The 16,007-nt window shown below is 34.6% G+C and overlaps 7 protein-coding genes across 7 annotated transcripts; 4 read left to right on the plus strand and 3 right to left on the minus strand.

Annotated features, from left to right (window-relative positions):
* Positions 1–211: 211 nt before the first annotated feature.
* Positions 212–2,431, plus strand: EIN_296560 (long-chain-fatty-acid--CoA ligase, putative; the record flags this gene model as incomplete). Its single annotated transcript, XM_004185644.1, has 1 exon — positions 212–2,431. The coding sequence occupies one exon, from the start codon at positions 212–214 to the stop codon at positions 2,429–2,431; it is 2,220 nt and encodes a 739-aa protein (XP_004185692.1).
* A 1,057-nt stretch (positions 2,432–3,488) lies between these two features.
* On the plus strand, positions 3,489–5,903 carry EIN_296570 (hypothetical protein; the record flags this gene model as incomplete). Its single annotated transcript, XM_004185645.1, has 1 exon — positions 3,489–5,903. The coding sequence occupies one exon, from the start codon at positions 3,489–3,491 to the stop codon at positions 5,901–5,903; it is 2,415 nt and encodes an 804-aa protein (XP_004185693.1).
* A 375-nt stretch (positions 5,904–6,278) lies between these two features.
* On the plus strand, positions 6,279–7,613 carry EIN_296580 (hypothetical protein; the record flags this gene model as incomplete). Its single annotated transcript, XM_004185646.1, has 1 exon — positions 6,279–7,613. One exon carries the CDS (start codon positions 6,279–6,281, stop codon positions 7,611–7,613), a length of 1,335 nt encoding a protein of 444 aa, XP_004185694.1.
* A 162-nt stretch (positions 7,614–7,775) lies between these two features.
* EIN_296590 (hypothetical protein) lies at positions 7,776–8,351 on the minus strand (the record flags this gene model as incomplete). The annotated part of the gene is made up of 1 exon (XM_004185647.1): positions 7,776–8,351. The coding sequence occupies one exon, from the start codon at positions 8,349–8,351 to the stop codon at positions 7,776–7,778; it is 576 nt and encodes a 191-aa protein (XP_004185695.1).
* Positions 8,352–8,755: 404 nt separating this feature from the next.
* On the minus strand, positions 8,756–9,814 carry EIN_296600 (hypothetical protein; the record flags this gene model as incomplete). The annotated part of the gene is made up of 1 exon (XM_004185648.1): positions 8,756–9,814. One exon carries the CDS (start codon positions 9,812–9,814, stop codon positions 8,756–8,758), a length of 1,059 nt encoding a protein of 352 aa, XP_004185696.1.
* A 3,005-nt stretch (positions 9,815–12,819) lies between these two features.
* Positions 12,820–14,371, plus strand: EIN_296610 (hypothetical protein; the record flags this gene model as incomplete). The annotated part of the gene is made up of 2 exons (XM_004185649.1): positions 12,820–13,340; positions 13,417–14,371. The coding sequence occupies 2 exons, from the start codon at positions 12,820–12,822 to the stop codon at positions 14,369–14,371; spliced, it is 1,476 nt and encodes a 491-aa protein (XP_004185697.1).
* Positions 14,372–14,488: 117 nt separating this feature from the next.
* EIN_296620 (Curved DNA-binding protein, putative) lies at positions 14,489–15,516 on the minus strand (the record flags this gene model as incomplete). The annotated part of the gene is made up of 2 exons (XM_004185650.1): positions 14,489–15,420; positions 15,453–15,516. The coding sequence occupies 2 exons, from the start codon at positions 15,514–15,516 to the stop codon at positions 14,489–14,491; spliced, it is 996 nt and encodes a 331-aa protein (XP_004185698.1).
* Between the last annotated feature and the right edge of the window lie 491 nt (positions 15,517–16,007).

A 16,007-nucleotide genomic window follows, 5' to 3' on the forward strand; every position in this document is an offset into this window, starting at 1 on the left:
TCGAATAAACAGTTTGTCTACTTCCTAAGTTTGAACTATACACTGATATAAAAAATATTAGAAATAATAGTTACTTAATAATTCGTCATTAAAAAGAAAGGCAACGCTCCAAATCACGGGGAGTTGACTTTCTTTTTCAGGAAATTGAAATGGATCAGGCGCAGATTAACCTTTTACTCGCTCGAAAAGAAAACTTGAAAAGCAGATAAAAATGTACACCGAGCTTTGTGTTGCACTTGGAGTTGTTATTGCTACCCTTCTTTACTTTTTAAGAACAAAACCAATGGACCAAACACTGTTTGGGTATTGGACGGGAAAGGCTGAAAAGGGAGAATCAAGAATTAGAAGAACTGCAAGTGGAAAAGACGAACTGATTGACAGACCAGACCAAGGCTTTCTTTCACTTTATGAACTGCTCCAAAGCTTCCCTACAAAGGGCAAAAAGGAATTTGTGGGATACAGAACTTGTCTTGAAAAAGTCCCCGCTAAGACTGTCGCAACGACAGAGAATGGAAAGACGATAAATAAGACGATATTCAATTATAAGATGAGTGACTATAAGTACCTCTCCGATAAGGAATACTACAACTATATTAAACAAGTCTCATTTGGGCTAAAGGAACTTGGGTTTAAAAAGGGAGACAAGATTGGAATATACTGCGAAACACGATATGAATGGCTTGCTTTTGTCTTTGCTTGCTCATGCAGAGGAATCACTGTTGTGACTGTGTATGCGACACTTGGTGGAGATTCCGTGAATACAGCACTGGAAGAGACTGGAGTGTGTGCTCTTTTAATATCTGAAGAGACTTTTGATAAGGTGAAACACCTCAAAATATTTGAGAAAGGAATCAAGCTGATATCATGTGATGATATTTCAGAACACGACTTGAACCAGAAAACAAAAGAAAAGACTGAAAAGGAATTTTTGATGGACTACTGGAACAAACACTCATTTACTACTTTGAGTAAAATTATTGAGTTGACAAAAGAAAGTTGGACTATCAACGCAGAAGGTGTTGTTGAAAGTACTATAACGGACGACCCACCCAAGCCCGAAGATGTTGCTATGATCATTTACACGTCAGGAACTGCTAAAGAACCAAAAGGTGTTGTGGCTCTTCATAAAAATTTGTTGCCAATCACATGGAGTTATTACCATAAAATGGGATACAACTCGACAACACGTTACATCTGTTATTTGCCTTTGGCTCATATCTTTGAATTAGCTGTTGAGTTGTGTAATTTGGTATACAGTGGAACAATTGGATATTCATCGCAAAGAACATTGACACAAGCATACATGCATAACTCCAAATGTGATTTACACGCATTTAACCCAACTTTCATGAACGGTGTGCCTTTGGTGTTCAATAGAATCAAAAAAATTCTTGTTGATAAGGTAGATCACTCACCAACTGTCCAACGCCTACTCTTCAATTTGTGTTTTTATATCAAAAGGGAGTTATACGTCAAAATGCAAATGCGCCCAAGACTTCTGTTTTATCCCCTCATCAAACTGACTGATATTTTAGTCTTCAATGGTATCAAGAAAACACTCTTTGGTACATCACTGACTGGTATCATTATGGGAGGATCCCCACTCTCACAAGACTTGCAAGAGTTCCTTCAAGTAGTCCTTGGTGGAGTGGATATCATGCAAGGGTATGGATTGACTGAAGCTTGCGGCCCCGTTGCTAATATGCCACATGGGGATTATGCGTATGCAACTATTGGAGCGCTTTACCCGAACTTTGAGGCGAAATTAGTAGGAGTAGAAGAGATGGGATATTCAGTTGATGGCAAAATCCCACAAGGTGAACTTCTGATTCGAGGTCCATCACTGTTCAAAGAATACTTCAACAGACCAGAAGAAACACAAATGGCAATCACTACAGATGGGTGGTTTAAAACAGGCGACATCGCAGAAATCAGAGAAGATGGACGAATCAGAATCATCGATCGAAAGAAGAACTTGGTCAAACAACCCTGTGGCGAATACGTCTCTCTCGAAAAACTCGAAATGGTTTACAGCGCAGCCAAAGAGGTGGAAAGCTTTTTCGCGATAGCAAGTGGGTTATACGACTTCACTGTAGGTCTTGTTAAAGTGCAGAAAACTGTGTTGTTGGATTTTTGCAAAGAGAATAACATGAGTGAGAAGGAAGCTATTGATAGTCCAGTTTTTGAGAAATACGTGCTTGGGAGGCTCAGAGTTGTCGACAAAGAACTTAACAGTAGAGAGAAGGTAAAATACATTAAAGTTATAGAAGAAGAGTGGTCACCAGAGACTGGAGAATTAACAGCTGCACTTAAGTTTAAGCGAAATTTCATAGCAAGCAAATACAAGAGTACCATAGATAAGTTATTTGCGGAGTGCTGTTGTTTTTTTAATAATTACAATATCTATATATTTATAAAACAAATAATTTAAATTATTAATAACAATTTCTGTTATTAATATTCTATTGAAGTGTTTAAATGATTTTTATTTTATTAATAAACATCAAAGAAAGTAAATAAAAAACAAATAGATTTAAATTACAAAGAAAGGAATGATGTGTATTTTTTTATTTAAAAGTCTAATGAACTTGAAAATAATTATGTCAATTTCAGACTATTTTGAAAGACTACAACAAGACACACTAAACACCCTTAAAACAACACTTCAATCGTTTCATTCCAACTTTGAGTCACTTGCATGTTCTATTAGATATGATGCAAAATTCTGTAAACAATTTGTAAACGCTTTATCTTTCGAAATTTTATCTTCTGCTAAAAACAAAAGGATTGGCTTTGTTGAAATGGTTAAACAACAAAATAAACAACATCAATTATACTTTGACTTAATGGACAAAATCGATAAATATGTAGTGACGCTATGCGATCTACTCAGCAAAGAACCAAACACCGAAGATTTGTTAAAAGTCTATTATCTATTTTTTAACACTCTATCAGACGTCCTAGAGAGTACAAGGTATCACAACAATTCACCTGAGACAGATTATTTCTTCAAACAACTTGATAAAGCAAAGTCGAATAAATTTTTGGCTAAATCCATAATCACACCCGAATCATTTCGTGGAGAGAAAACTGTCCCAATGGCGCGGAGAGTACTCAATAAAATGTTGTTGATCGAGACTTTATTGAACCAATTTTATTTGTTTAACAATACCATGATTGTGGCCCCAATGTCACACCAAAATAACTTATTTTCACAACTACCGATACAGCGATATGAGACATGTAATCCTTATTCAAATAGACGCAAATTTATAATGCACATTGGTAATTATTTTGTTAATGAAAACTTAACTGGCACATCGTTTATAACAGAAGAAAGTATAAAAACACAAGTCACAGCAGTTTACACCTTATTTGACAAATTTAGAAACGTTTCTTCTTTCAATGAGTTGAAAAATATTGTCATTCCAATTCTTCCATTACTTGAAAATGATCAAAACATAAATAATAAGAGTGTGACTCTAGAGATGTGTATGAACCCAGTTGTACCAAAGGGATCTATTGAAGATGATATTCCCCCACATGCAAACGAGTTGGATGTGAAAAAGAATGAACTGGGACGCGTCAGTGATCAACAAAAACAAAATGAAACTTCTCTGACTGCCATTGAAAGGGCAGCTACTGTAATCGCCAAAAACAAAGAAAAAGCCGAAGAGTATCAAAAAATGTTAAAAACTGAATTAGACAAGAGGGTGTTAGAAGAGAAAGACACGACTGTTTTCACGGTAACATTCGAGGAGTATTTCATGGGTTGTGTGAAACAAGTTGCTATTAAAAATACGGACAACACCATCACAATTACTAAGTTCAACATTTCACCAGAACTTCTGGACGGCACTTTGTTTGTTGTGAATGGCAGGAAATTTAGAATGAAAGTTGTTCATCCACGTTTCAGACGACATAACAACGACGTCTTCTGTTACTTGAAAAATGAAGAGATCAACACGGTATTTAAAAACATCGTCGAAACACCCGAGTTTATGCCAATCAGTTTCAACGCAGAAGAAGTCAATGGAAAAGAAATGCGAGTAAAGTCTATTGGGTTCAAAACGAAAAATGGTGCTGGCGACTTTGTTATAAAAAAGGTAGATGGGCCGATACCCAATAACTTTCCATCAGAAATTGACACACAAAGAAAAAATGAAAAGACGCTATGGGAAAATGCTTTTAATCTCATCAAAGATATTAATGAGGCACTACACACCAATTTCTTACAAAGTGACCAATGTAAAAAAGAAGGAGAAAAATTGAAAACTGAATATGACCGCTTGACAAAAGAAAAAGTCGAGTTGGAAGAACGCGTTGAAAAGGAGAAAGAGGAAATACAACAGAAACAAATTGAAGAGGAAAAATTGCAAAAAGAACAAGAAAAAGAAGTTGAAAATTTACTGAAGGTGGCAACTGAGGAAAAAAGAATTGTTACAAGAGAGCACAAAACAGATTTTAACGTTATTGAATATGGAAAAAATAAAACTTATTATTATTACACATACAGGGGAACAACTTTTTATGTGAAAGTGTTTGAAGATGGTAATAAACCCCAAAAGAAAGTTGACAAATATTCATTTATTAGCAGTGATATGGTCCTCAACGTCACCTTATTAGGGAGAAAAACGAAACCAAGAAACAAAGATTTTGGCGATGTGGAACTTGTGCTTGGAGCGTTAAAAGACGGGAAATCAGTCTTTGTTTTTGATGTGAAAATCCCAACTTCTTTTTTCAGCCATGTTTATCCCGTAGCGTTGTGTGATTTGAGGCAACTTCATCGAAGCGAGGAGTTACCACTTGTGTACCCAGTGGATGTTCCATCAAACGGAGAAGTTTTAGAATTCATTTACGCGAACGACTTTGATGATGAATATAAAGACTGTGGGATTCTTGTTTTCCACGTCCATAAAGAAGGCACAATCGAGTACCACGACATTGTGCCTGAAAAAGTCATTGAAAAGAAAATGGAGATGCCTAAACTACTTGAAAAGAAAGGAATTGATGTACAACCAATCAAACCCTTCGAAACATCAAAACCGCTTCCAGCTACACCAAACGTAAATCAAAACGAAGAAAAGGACAGTTTTGTCGATAAAAAAGTGGAGAATTTAAATTTTAAGAGTAATACCACTGAAAGAGGTATAACTCAAAAGGCACTAATTGAAAACTACTCTCCTCAAATAAACACAAAGACGATAACTGATCCACTTATTCAGTCACCAAGAACGCCCAAAACAAAAGTTGAAAGTGTTGATAAATCAAATGAAATAAAAAGCTTTACATTTGGTCAACAAACTACTGGTGTTGTTGTTGATCCCAACACCTCCGCAGTAAAAAAGGAAGCGAGAAGAGACGATAAAGACAAAGAGAAGCACGAGGAAAAAAAAAGATATGAATACTTGAAACTAAACAATCAACAAAACATATGTAAGACCATTGTATTTAGCACTCTGAATGTCGGAAAAAACCAAATTATAAAAACGGACCGTGTTTCTGGCGACGTGTTTTATTTGCGACGGAATGGGTTTCATTACAAAGTTCGAATAGTTGAAAATATGGTAGACGATAAGGTGTATGTCGAAATATTAAATGGTGGTTGTCAAGAACTGTGTTACTCAGTCAACACACATATCGTTGGTGTAGTTCAACACAACCCAACCAATCTTAAGCTCAATCGAGAGTTTATCGTTAGACTCGAAGATCTATTTTCTAAAACGGAAATTCATGACGGAATGACTTTTGGAGTCGAGGTTGGTGTTGTGGAGGTTACAGGAGAAACTCAAAAGGTCTCGCTGATAGTACCAATCAGAATAAATGCCACAGCTTTTTATCGTGAAACCATTATAGCAAAGTTTTCTGATTGCTTATGTGTTAAACTGACTATTCAAAACTGACACAATCCAAAGAATTCATTCAGTTTTTTTTAATGTTTAAAAGTTATTCTTTTGTAAGTTAATATATAATAAATAAATAATAATACAATGACATTATTTTTATCATTTGAATAAAAGAAAGATATTACTAAAGTGGAACTGAAAAGAAACTCAAAATGAATTGAAAACGTCACAATAAGAAATTCAAATACAAGAAGAGGAAACGCAATAATGATAATAAGGTATTCTATAAATAGTAAAACTCATTATAAATCATAGTAAAAGTATAAAATTAGTACATTCCATATTTAATTGTTTTCAAAATATCAAAAAGAAATCCGGAATTTAAGCTTCAATACTACTTGAATTTTAAATCATCTGAGTACTTCATTTTCTATGCAGTGCGAGGCAGAAACATTAAACTACCCACAAGTGTGTAGGTTCTGTTTGGACCCGAACAGCCAAGAGGAACTGATCACGCCATGTGGGTGCTCCGGTCCAAATCAATATGCACATCGATCTTGTTTAAATGCGTACAGAATTTTTAGTAACAACCCTGTCGCATATGGGAAGTGTATGTTATGTGGAGTGGACTATACTTTTAAGCATGTTAGAGAACATTCAATAGGGTTTCTCTTATTTAAATTTTCGATGAAGCTTATCTTTCAAATAATGATGTTGGTCATCGGGTTGTTTTTATTGATATTTGTGTCGGGACTCATACCATATGCAATCGATTCGTACTCAACGCATTTGTTTCTTGCTAAATACGATGAAGTCGCCCATTTTGCGGATGATCCCTATTTTGTCCCAAGAGATCTTGTGTTTGGTCTGTGCGTGGATTGCTTCATCCTCGGTATTTGGAGCATTATCGGCATGTTGGGGAGGTGTATGTGTCGAGATAAAGACGACGACGAATTGGAGTTGAGTCACCAGGACACCGAACGTATGGGCGCGTGTTGTGGACTTTCAATATGTTGCATGCCTGTCGTGTACAAGTATGGTCTTCTCAGTAAATTGGGATGCTGCTATGCGTGCAAGTGTTGTCCAAACACCGTTCCGAATTGCCTTGATATCTTAAATTGTTGGCGATGTTCATTAATGACATGGATGTGTTGTCGATCATGTGGGACATGTTGTTATGTGAGTCCATATCAAAAGACACAGTCATCTGCGTGCAATTGTGACTGTTCTGGTGATTGTTGTGCTGACAGTTGTGCATTGTGTTGTATTGGGTGTGGCGATTGTGGTCATTCTTCTAACGCTGCTATTCCTTCCAATTGTAATTGCTCGGGGTGTGACTGTGGCAATTGTGGAGGAGGAAGTGGAAGTGGAGATGGATTAGGAGTCCTCGCGATCATAGTAATAGTTATAGTAGCGATCATTATATGTATCGGTGCTATTGCTGGGACACTTGCGTTGATATTTTTCATCATTTGCATTGTTAAAATCAACTTTGGGTATGTCCGAAGACAAGCTGATTGTGAGATGTACATCATTGATAATTGGGATGAAACGAATCACCCTATGCCAACACAACAACCCCCAATGCCACAAGTCGCTATACCGGTTGTTCTCACACAACCAGTCATCCCCGTTGTTCAAGTCGTCCCACAAAATCCATTAGTGTTCCAACCACCTTCTGTTCCTAACGAAGTGCCTTATACCAATGGACCATCACATGGCCAAGAAGAAATGCCATTGATGGGGACGGGCTCACAAATCATTTAATTAGTTTGAAGTTGTTTGTGTTTTCATTTTGGTCGATTTGAGAGTATTAAGTAAACACTATTTGATCACCGAGAAGACTATGAAAACAAACAATAACATTACTATATAACTAGTTAAATAAAAACACCAAAAAGTGGCGAAAAAGACTGATAAATATCTGAACTATACGTATACACTTTTCTCTGAAAGTGGACGTAGAACCTTTTTACTCCTCTTTTTGCGAAGCATCTGGTTGATGTCGAAATCATCAATTGCGTTCTGTTCTTCGGTGAGCATTTGTTGCTCTAAAACACCCCAACGCCCAGTCAGTTCTTCACTAATTTCGCGGTGACTGTCAAAATGCGATGACACGTCTTTGTGTGGTTCAGTAGCAAGTTTCAATAATTTGGTGTGTTTGTCTTGCCTTTGTGAAAACGGACGAGTCGCACGCGCGCCAAGTACAAGTTTGTAGTCCTCTGTTTGAGGGTCGTTTCGAAGGGAAATCTTCTGGTTGCAATTTTTGCAGTACACCACATACTCAAATATACGTGCGGAGAAATGAAACCCAACCGTCCGTTTTTCCGCACTTATGCGACTCCCTTTGGCAATTTGTTTGTTGCATTGCTGACACCAAATATCAAATGGCATTTTCAAGTTAACTGTCATACATCGCTTGGGTTGTGTTTGTGTGAGGGATTCGGAAAATTCGATTTGTGAGAGAAGTCCGGGGGTATCATTGTCCTCTCTTGTTATACTCATTGCTTTTTGAGTTTTAACATTTACTAAAATTTTAACAAACCATTCCTTCCCAATAATAGTCTTTTAAAAGTCCGTTATAAATTCATCAATTAATTTACTAAACATTAATTAAAACTATAATCAAAAAAACTTAATAAATATAAAAAAAATTTCTATAAAGCTTTTGGGAATAAAAAAATATTATTATTATAATATATTTATAATTTATTTTGTATGAAAGTATAAAGGATTCACAATAATAGCTCATTTAATTTAATTTAGGGTATTTGTCGTATTATACTTGTTAGTTAACTGTATTATATTTAATAATACATAAAGAGGTTTAATTAATGAGAAATTATTCACTGTTATTTTAACGAATACATTGTAATTAAAATGAAACGATATGAAACTAGAAAATGGAATTAGACGATTAAACAGTCTTTCTTTTTCCCACACCCACTAAAGAGAGCTTCTTCCTTTTGTTTTTCGATATATTTTTTCATCATTTCCGAATACAACACTTTAGAGAATTCCGTTTCTTTGAGTTGGAAAGCAGTCACTCTTTGATCGATGCCAAGTAACTCAGCAAAAAGTCTTTTGAACTCTGGGAAATCAATTGTCCCACTTTTGTCTTGATCATACTTTGACATCTTCTTTTTGATGTCAGACTTGTGAAGCTTTTTGAACTTGGCCATCCCACTGTACATCTCCTCTTTTGCTATATTCCCACCATCGTCCAAGTCCATCAACTTGAAGTACAATCGCGCAGTAATACAAAACGTCTCTGGGTCGTCAAGACCAGCACCAGGGGTAGAGCGCTGTTTTAATGCAAGTGTGTACTCCTTCAACAACACAGCTAAACGAACAAACTCCAATTTGTTGATTTTATTGTCGTCATTGATGTCAGCAAAACTTGAATAAAGTGACATGTCGGTCTTTATTCCAAGCATTTGGATGAGTGAATTGGTTTCTTCAAAGGTCAACTGCTCACGATTTTGTGCTTTGTTCTCAAACAACTTAGACGCACTTGCGATGACTTCGTCAACTGTTGTAAAGTCTTGTGCTACTGCAAAAATGGGTTGGACCAACTTGACGAACTCATCTTGTGAAATTTTCTGCCCAACCTCACGCAGACATTCGTAAATGTTCGTTGCGCCAAATTTGCGTGCATTTTCCATCACATTTTCGACTTCACTATGTTCGATTACACCCGAATTGTCGCTATCAATCAATTTAAAGAGTAATACCGGAAGTGTGTTGGTATCGCTCTGTGAGTCAACTAACTCCATCAATCGAATGAATTCCTTTTCGTCGACTTTATTGTTATGGTTGGTGTCCGACAGTGTTACGTAGAACTTCAGTGGTCCAACATAATTTCTTGCTTGCAAGTATCTCACCATTTCCTTCAAAGAAACTTCGGTCTTACCCTTTGCTAAATGACGGAAGTCTTGTGAGTAATTTGGTTTTGCTTCTTCTGCCATTGTCTTCTGTTTTTCGAATTCCTCTTAGTTTGAAGTCTGTTTCATATGGTGTTTCACTCTTTAACTTCTTTTTAATTGTTAAAACTATTCTAATAGAAATGGTATTATTTGTAATATAAAAAATAACTCCAAATCGATTGTTTTTGCTTTCAAATTACACAGTTAAATCTACATTTTACTGAAATCTAGCAACATCTGTGTATGGTGTTAGTATGTCTTTTGTGTCAGGTTTATTATTATAATTTAAATTATAATAGTAAAATTAAAAAATAGCATAAAATAATTTGTTTAAAAAATTGTAGTATTGATAATATCAGCAAATATTTTCGAAATACTCCGGCATCAAATGACATGATTTTGAATATTATGGATCAATCAAATATCATGTTGTTTGTTGATGAAGTATTTGGAATTGACTTGTTGATAAAACCTTCTTCTAGTCCGTCACACGAGTCGTCTTTTGGGAATGAGAAATTACAATCTGTTTGAGAAGACTCGCTGATGTGTTCATCTTGGCTATGTTGCAAAGAGTCGATAATTATTTCTTCCTTTGGTTGAGTTGTATAAATATCATTGTTTAAGTCGCTTTGTCCGATCGTTTCTGGTTTCAATGAAGAATGAGAAGTGTTTTGTTGACTAAGAAGTAACTCATTTTGAAAGAAATTTTCAACTTTTTCGAATGTATATGATGAGTGTGTTTTTAAGAATTCCCTAACTTGATCAATATACTTTTTACTTATCATCGCAATTTTTTCTTTGTCCAATCTCATGTCGTGAAATTCAAAAGACTGAATGGACGGCATTACTACTTTCCCTTTTGCCTCTTTGGTGTTTTTAGACGAAAACTTGAAGCCAATCTCTTCGAGTTCTTTTCTCATGGAGTTGATTAAACAATTTTGTATAGACTCCGTTTTTTGTCTTTTACTTTTTACGAAAGACGAGTCTGTATCAGCTTTCTTCATTAAGGATTCAAAGTGTGGAGATTTAATTTTTTCAATTTCAACCATTTTTGTCGATTTTTGGGCTTTTCGCTTTGAGACTGTACAAATCACTGGGCAAATATTGTTACTATAGAGCAGTATAATTAACATCCTACTCATGTCTTTCCACTCGTTGGAATTTTTGCGGTTGATGACATTTGCTTTACGTCGTAACACCTCTTTGGAACACTCCATGTTTTGTGATTTGTTAGAACAAAAGCTTCAAATAATGTCTCAACAAAACCTCAACACAAAATAAGTCATTACAACAGAAATTTTAGCTTGTATTAACGCAAAAAATGCCAACAAATTTGTACCATATATTTATAAATCAAATAGTATATAAATAATACAATATTCATCGATAGCAAGAAATAATGGCGAGAACAAGTTGAATTCGCTCGTATTATTTTTCTTTAGCTTAATTACAAGTAGTTTATATTAAACATATTAAAATATATTAAATGTGTAATTATAATAATATCAACAAGCGATTTGTTTGTATTTGTATAAGGAGTAGAAGACTTAGAGCATACGTTTTGTTGTCCCGAAATTTTTTTTCTCGAGTTAATTGAAACGAATATAATAAAAAATGAATAAAAGACTTTTAAAAAAAAGCTGTTACAACTCAAAAAAGTTTCAATCATCAATCGATTTTGACGTTTTTAATTAAAAACAAACTCAAAATGAATTAAAGAAATCAAAACAAAAAATACAAAACAAAGTTATATCAAATTATATGAATAACAAACATTGGCGATAACTAATATGTTTTTATATGTTGTTGATATCAATAACAGTAAATAGTCGACAAAGTTAACAATGTAGGTTCGTCACTTGGTGAATTGAAAATAAGCATATTTGTGATTTTTATTCATAAATTAGTGGTTGTTGGACACATATTGTTTTTGATTAAACAATTTTTGTTTTCAAATTATTTATAACGTACTTTTTTTGATGCATAATTTTTTTCTTTATTTGTGTTAATTTTCGTTTAATTAATTTTTGATCAATAACACATTAACACTTAAAATAACACCCTTATTTTTGTTTTGACCTGTTTTACGAGGGATATTAATCCAATTTTTGATAATTTTCCTTTTTTGGCTTGTGTATTGTTTATGAACATAATATATACTCTAAAAAAAACGGAAATTTATTTAATAAACTCGATATTTCCCGATTTTTAGACCATTTGAATTTTGTTCAATGTTATTTAAAGTGTTAAAAACGAAATTCAGCGTTATTTGACAAAATTGTAATATTACAGTTGGGCCATTAAACCTTCGCCCAGCAAATTAACCTTAGCCTAAAGAAAAACTAATTATTTTCTATTGTTATATTAAAATAATAAACTATACCAATATAAAAGTCAATTTTTTAAAATATTTGTTTTTTTAGTAAAAACCCGTGTTTTTAAAGAAAAATATAGTAATTTCTTTGGGCTAAAGTACATTTCCAGGGCTTAGGTTCATTTTCCCTACTGTAATAATGCCATTAATTTATGAAAAAAAATATTAAAATTATATAAAATTTGGTTGAATTGTCAGTTTGTAAAAATCAAAGACTGATGAATTTTTATTAACAATTTAATAGTATATTCATGATATTTTCCTAATATTTCAAAAATAAAATAATATATTTTTTATATTATAATCTGAAAAATATTATTATTATTTAGTTTACTTTTTTTTTCAAAATATAATCTCTCATAAAAATAAAACAATTGATTGGAAATTTCCAAGAAAAAAAAAACTGATTATAAACATTTAACTATAATTTAATTATATTTAATTATAATAGATAGATAGAACTGAATCAAAAATCACAACACATTTCCAAAACCAACTCGATAGATTGGTTTGAAAAAACCATACGGCAATTTTTACTTTTTTTATCCTTTAAAAACAATAATACTATCAACAAAATAATAATATATTAGTAATTAATTAACAATAAAATACAATCTACACTATTCTTATTAAAAAACCATATTAAAAAGCCCTTTAAAACTAAAAAAATAAGATGTTGCTTCTACTATTGGTCAGCATAGCGCTTTCTAAATATCCTGTGATCTACGAGATATCCACTAGACCATGGTTATACGAGTTGTCAAAAAAGACTGGGAAGACACTGACTAAGTTGAGAGATATCCCATTGACTGAGTTTGACACGCTTAAGAACAAAGGCATTGACTATGTGTGGATGATGGGTGTTTGGCAATTAGGAGACTACGGCCTCCAAATCGACAAAAAGTCCGACTTCTCCTCTGTTCTCCCGGGATACACCCAAGACGATATTATTGGGTCACCATACGCTATCACGGAGTATACCTGCAACACTGAGTTGGGCAGCGATTCCGACATTCAGTGGTTAAGACAACAACTCAACGCTAAAGGTATCAAGTTAATGCTCGACTTTGTACCAAACCATTCAGCCTGTGATGCTGCAGAAGTGACTTCAAAATCAAAATTATATATCAGAGCGGGGACTTCAGGGTCATACGATTCCAAGTATTACTTACCAAATGGTGTAGCTCATGGAAAGTTTGTTTTATATTTTTAATCATTAAATTAATAACTTATTATTGTATAACACTGGCATTAAGGACTTACAGTGCAGAGACCCATACTTCGACCCATGGCCTGATACAGCACAATGGAACTACTTTGAACCAGAGACTAGAACATTCATGACTAACAACTTATTGAAAGTTGCTTCACTTGCGGACGGTATTCGATGTGATATGGCACATCTTGACTTGAACGATGTCTTTAAGGGAACTTGGGCAAAGGAATTGGCCGCGACTGGGTACTCTGTTCCATCGACTGAATTCTGGACCGACGCCATTAAAACAGTCAAAGCGAAATACCCCAACTTGATATTAATGGCTGAGGTGTACGAAGACTGGGAAATGACCAAATTGAAAGCGTGTGGATTTGACTATTATTATGACAAAGCTTTCTTGGATAAGTGCGAGAGTGGTGTAACTGATGTGAATAACTATGTACACTACAAGGACTTGGAATTTTTGAATAATGGAGCACACTTCGTTGAGAACCACGATGAGAACAGAGCCGTTTATAATATGGGAAGTGTCAATAGAGCAGACGCAGCTGGTGCTATGGCCGCTACCCTCCCTGGTTTGATCTTCTTCAATCACGGACAATTCGACGGACTGAAGAACAAACTTGACGTCCACTTGAGAAGAAGTGCTGATGAAACAAAGTCGACTGTTGCTCAGAATTTCTACGCAAAACTGACTGAGATCTTGAAGAACGACGCCTTTAAAACTAAGAGCTTCTACTTTGTGTATAACGTGAATGGAGACAACGCGTGGAGATTTGCCTCGTGGATCCGTGGAACCACAACCCAATTTTTGGTTGTTGTGAATTACTCTGATGGGTATGGATGCGCTAATGTACCAATTTATAATATCAACGGATCTGGCGATGTCAAAGTCCTTGAAATGATGTCTGGCACAGAATACACAAGAACAGGGTCGACACTGAAGTCGACTGGACTTACTGTCTGTTTGAACGCATGGGAAACACAGATTTTCAAGTACAATTACTAAATGAATTCTCAGTGACATTTGGATGTTATTACCATCACAACTTATACCATTCATAAATTAAAGACACTCAATAATTAATATATTACTAATAAGAAGTAGTATTATTTGGAATACAACTCACAAAATGGTTTGGAGTTGCTCAATTTGCCTATTTGAAAGGGTGACAGGGTATTTCACGACAAATTTCACAACTAAATTGCCACAAAGTCCATTGGTATCTCTCATCCCTAACCCCCGGAGCACTTCAGACCCATCCGTTGTGTACAAATTCTCAAACGTCGTGTCATATGTCTTCCCATCAATTCCTTTGATGGCGCGTCGAAACGTTTCTGACAAATACTCGTCAAGGCTCACTGCTAAGTTCATTTCTAAATCCTTTCCAGAAAGCGTGAACCGGTCGTGCTTGAGTACACAAAGAGTAAACACAATGTCTCCCGTTTCAAATCCGGGTCGCTCACTCCCCATCCCCTCATAACGCAGCTTCGTCCCATTCTTCAAACCAGCTGGGACTTCAACTCGTATCGTCTTTTTCATGGAATTTTTCCAGCCCCCTTCCCACGTGTCAACGTAAACAGAAAAGTCACCCTTTTTGCCATTATACAGCTCCTCAAGTGTCATGTTGAGAGACACATTCGTGTCGGCAAGTTTCCTCTTGCGTCGTGAAAACTCGCGAAACGATGAGCCAAAAACCTCTTCAAAAAATGAAAAAGCGTCTCCCCCTCTTTGACCAAAGCGGAATGGGAAATCGCCAGCCCCAGGGCTATGTGAAAACGGCGAACGAGTCTGCGGAGAAAGGCCCGCCATGCCATAACGGTCATATAACCCTCGTTTGTCTTTGTCGGAGAGGACACTGTACGCCTCGGAAATCTCTTGGAACTTCAATTTGGCACTTTCTTGTGACTCTTTGTCTTGCGCCACTCTGTCAGGGTGATATTTTAACGCCTTTTTCTTGTACGCTTTCTTTAACTCGTCGTCAGTCGCCGTTTTTGTCACATCAAGTATCGCATAGAAATCCTTCTCCGACATCGTTAAGTGTTCTGATTCTAGTTCTTTGATTTTACTATTGATTATTATTTCTTACTATTATCAACACTATTCATTATAGTAAAAAAAACAATTAAATGTATTATTAAATATGGTGACATATAATAATTATAATTTAATTATATTGATATATACTTCTAATTAATGTTGTTATTTAAAGTACAATGACATTTTTATTATTGTACAACTCATTTTTTTTTAAATTAGTATTTTTTTTTAATTAAAAATTCTATAATTTATTAAAAGCTACCAGTTTTTGGAAAATGCCACAAAATATTTATTTAAAAAAATTTGATAATTTTTTTCTAAAACTTACAAATTTATTGTAAAATCCAATAAAAACTGATTGTATTGAATATTAAATTAAAACCTAATTCAAAAGGAAATGATTGATTGTTTTTTGTTTTTTGGTATTCATCAATAAACTATTTTTAATAGTACTTAATGGTTCAGTAATAATAATAACATAAAAATATTTATTTATTATTTATTAAAAAAACTTTTGATCTTTTTTTGGTAACTTTTGAAAGAAATTTGTAAAAAACAACGGGATGTAAATTATAAAAATAAAACCAATTTTCTTTGAACGAAA

This window comes from Entamoeba invadens (genome assembly GCF_000330505.1).
Source record: "Entamoeba invadens IP1 unplaced genomic scaffold scaff_1105074725273, whole genome shotgun sequence".
Lineage (NCBI taxonomy): Eukaryota > Evosea > Mastigamoebida > Endamoebidae > Entamoeba > Entamoeba invadens.